At 39.5% G+C, this 3,450-nt stretch overlaps 2 protein-coding genes across 2 annotated transcripts in view; both read left to right on the top strand.

Annotated features, from left to right (window-relative positions):
* The window catches only part of LOC107883482 (histone-lysine N-methyltransferase KMT5B-like), a 1,211-nt gene extending 990 nt beyond the window's left edge, over nt 1-221 (top strand). The window contains exon 5 of the mRNA XM_029485100.1: nt 187-221. Coding sequence (XP_029340960.1) covers nt 187-221 — 35 coding nt within the window. The remainder of the gene's footprint in view (nt 1-186) is intronic.
* Nucleotides 222-242: 21 nt separating this feature from the next.
* Nucleotides 243-1,117, top strand: LOC103309261 (gastrula zinc finger protein XlCGF7.1-like). Its single transcript, XM_008184238.1, has 3 exons — nt 243-354; nt 472-1,019; nt 1,097-1,117. The coding sequence occupies exons 1-3, from the start codon at nt 243-245 to the stop codon at nt 1,115-1,117; spliced, it is 681 nt and encodes a 226-aa protein (XP_008182460.1).
* Nucleotides 1,118-3,450: the final 2,333 nt, after the last annotated feature.

Here is a 3,450-nt window from a genome sequence, read left to right as displayed (position 1 = left end):
TGGGTAAACAAGATCAACAAGAAAGTGAAACGCCAGTTGCATCAACTTCAGTCAAACCTGTGACACAAGGTACCACATTTTTTTTAAATTTTACTTTCTTTCATGTTAATTTCTGCCCTATTAACCACTTGCATTAATTAAAATAAATTTATGACAATATTTTTACATAATATTTTTATATTACAGTAGATAGTAAGGGTACAGATACTGAAACAGAATAAATTGAAACCGACTCAGAGAGTATGGATACAGATACAGAGGATACTGATACTAAATTAGAGAATATGGGTAAACAAGATCAACAAGAAAGCGAAATGCCAGTTGCATCAACTTCAGTCAAACCTGTGACACAAGGTACCACATTTTTTTTTAATTTTACTATCTATCATGTTAATTTCTGCCCTATTAACCACTTGCATTATTTAAAATAAATTTATGACAATATTTTTACATAAAATTTTTATATTACAGTAGATAGAATGGGTACAGATACTGAAACAGACGAAATTGAAACCGACTCAGAGAGTATGGATACAGATACAGAGGATACTGATACTAATTTAGAGAATATGGGTCAACAAGAAAGCGAAATGCCAGTTGCATCAACTTTTCACTGCACGTATCCCGGTTGTGCAAGACAATTTAAAAGGGAAGTGTGGTGCTTCAGGCATGTAGATAAACATTTCCAAAATAATGTGTGTCCTACATGCAATAAAAAAGTATCAAGCAAATCATCATTAGCGCGCCACATACAATTGCACAAAGATAAAAGAAATACATACACATGTGTTACATGCAACCGCAAGTTCTATTACAAATCAGATTTGAATTATCATGTAAAAACAGTTCATAATGAAAAAAACTTATATAAATGCTCAATGTGCGACAAAGAATATTCAACCAAAAAACTGTTAAACAACCATCATCAAGCTGTACATCTAAAATTAAAAAAATATCGCTGCCCGGAATGCGGGTTGTTCTTTGGTCAGTCTATTGAATTGCATCGGCATAGAAAAAAGGTAATTTATTATTATTTACTTGAGTAACAAAGTATAACATTTAAATAAAGTATTTTTTATAATAATTTCTGTTTCAGAACCATGTTGTGGAGAGTTAATTTTTAAAACATTAGGCATTTGATGACTAATACTACACAGCCTAACAAGAAAGCGAAACGCCACATACAAACAGAATGACAGCTCCTATAATGGTACAATTGCAGTAGAGAATATGGGTAAACAAGATCAACCAGAAAGTGAAATGCCAGTTGCATCAACTTCAGTCAAACCTGTGACACAAGGTACCACATTTTTTTTAAATTTTACTTTCTATCATGTTAATTTCTGCCCTATTAACCACTTGCATTATTTAAAATAAATTTATGACAATATTTTTACATAATATTTTTATATTACAGTAGATAGTATGGGTACATATACTGAAACAGAAGAAATTGAAACCGACTCAGAGAGTATGGATACAGATACAGAGGATACTGATACTAATTTAGAGAATATGGGTAAACAATATCAACAAGAAAGCGAAATGCCAGATGCTCAATGTGCGACAAAGAATATTCAACCAAAAAACTGTTAAACAACCATCATCAAGCTGTACATCTAAAATTACAAAAATATCGCTGCCCGGAATGCGGGGAAAATTATTAAAAATAAATATTTAAATTTTTAACATAATACTGGATGTCACTGCTTTAACCTACCTGACCATGGCATATAATAGGTACCTATTACAGATAGCGTGTATAATAATAATTTTTGTATTTAGGTATAACATTTTCATGATATTGAGCTTGGAGATGAAGGCTTCAGGACTAATCAGCGTTGGCCGGGGTGTATTATCGTAAACGAAAGTTAGGTTATAGAATAAAGTACCTACTAGGTTCTGTACAAATTAGATAGGTACTGTGAAAATAACATAAAATTAGGAACATTTCTCAGGTACCTGAAATGTCTGATATAGCCTATAGGTACAAAAATTACGTCAATATAAGCACTATTACAACATCAATATTAAATAATATATAATAATAAAAATGTTATTAAGTATGGAACCAATGCGGTTCAAATACATTTATATTTTCTGATACTTCTCAGAAGAAAGAAATTTTAAGTAAGGAAATATAATAAATAATTATTTATCGGAAATACTGGTGGAAAAACAGTAGATTCGAAACGTCCAAATACGTCAGAGAACTGCCACATCTGCGCATGTACCAAACCGGTAAATGCAAAACCAGAGGACATAATGACGACAAGAATACCCAGGCAACCCTGGGAAGTACTAAGCGTAGACCTGATGGGCCCCTACCCAAGAACAGCGAGGGGAAAAACGCAAATACTAGTGGTCACGGATTGCTTCAGCAGGTGGGTGGAGGCCTACCCAATTGGGACAGCAACCACAAGGATTATAGTCGAAACAATTGAAAAGGAATTCTGTTCACGTTTCGGATACCCACGCGTTATACTATCAGACAACGGACCACAATTTGTATCAAGACTAATGAAGGATACCCTAACTAAATGGGGAACCGAAGCATGGACGACCCCAACAATTAAATGGTCCAATTTACCACCCACGGGCAAACCCAGTAGAACGACGAAACCAAGAAATCAAAAAGGGCTTACGAACACAACTACTGGGGAAACCCCACAGAACATGGGACGGAATCTTACCATCGATAATGTTCGCCATCCGAAACAGGAAAAACCAAAACACAGGCCACTCTCCAACCGAATTAGTACTAGGCAAAGAAGCCAAGGCACCTGGGGACTGGTTCCTTCAGGGGGGGGAGGGAGACAAGGGGAAGTTCCCGGACCGGGAAAACTCCTAACTGAGGAAACACACCGACTAACGGGTAGCCCCAGACACAAAGTAGGAGACTGGGTCTACTACCGGAACCACCCACAATCCAAGGGGGACCAAGGCTTCCACGCAGGCTTCGCCCCAAAATGGCTGGGACCAATTAGGCTAAATAGATACTTGGGAGGCGGGGTATTCACCACCGAAACTAACCCCGAGCACAAACTACATAGTTCGTGCTTTAAGCGCACAAGGGAACCTAATAGCGAGCCCATTACCATTACAGATGGCAGGCCAAAACCCGCAGCGGGCGGACCCGGGGAGACGGTTCAACCTGAACAACTCCGACTACCGACCCGGCAGGTCAACGGTGGCCGACATCGTCCAGGAGCTGCTGGACGGCGCTGCAGCCAACTTGGTAATGGCCAGGCGTATGGCCGGGCGGGCCGCGGGAATCCCCACATGGGAGGAACTAACCCGGGCCTGGCAGACGAGGAACCACCGGCCCATTACTCGGAGTACGGAGACCCAGACCCCAGGACCAGAGGAGATAGGAGGCGCCGTGACGTCGCGAGGGACGCAGACCGAACCACCCCCAACCCCCGAACTCGGACAGGTGGGAAGGTGGGC

This window comes from Acyrthosiphon pisum, chromosome X (genome assembly GCF_005508785.2).
Source record: "Acyrthosiphon pisum isolate AL4f chromosome X, pea_aphid_22Mar2018_4r6ur, whole genome shotgun sequence".
Lineage (NCBI taxonomy): Eukaryota > Metazoa > Arthropoda > Insecta > Hemiptera > Aphididae > Acyrthosiphon > Acyrthosiphon pisum.
Note: the sequence above shows the minus strand (reverse complement) of the source record. Positions and strands in the feature narration are given on the sequence as shown.

What these genes read in the sequence shown, in the direction of transcription:
- LOC103309261 (XM_008184238.1), top strand. Translation starts at nt 243, where the DNA reads ATGGATACAGATACAGAGGATACTGATACTAAATTAGAGAATATGGGT. An exon ending in AGTCAAACCTGTGACACAAG is followed by an intron (nt 355 to 471) that starts GTACCACATTTT and finishes TTTATATTACAG; the next exon opens with TAGATAGAATGGGTACAGAT. An exon ending in TGCATCGGCATAGAAAAAAG is followed by an intron (nt 1,020 to 1,096) that starts GTAATTTATTAT and finishes TTTCTGTTTCAG; the next exon opens with AACCATGTTGTGGAGAGTTA.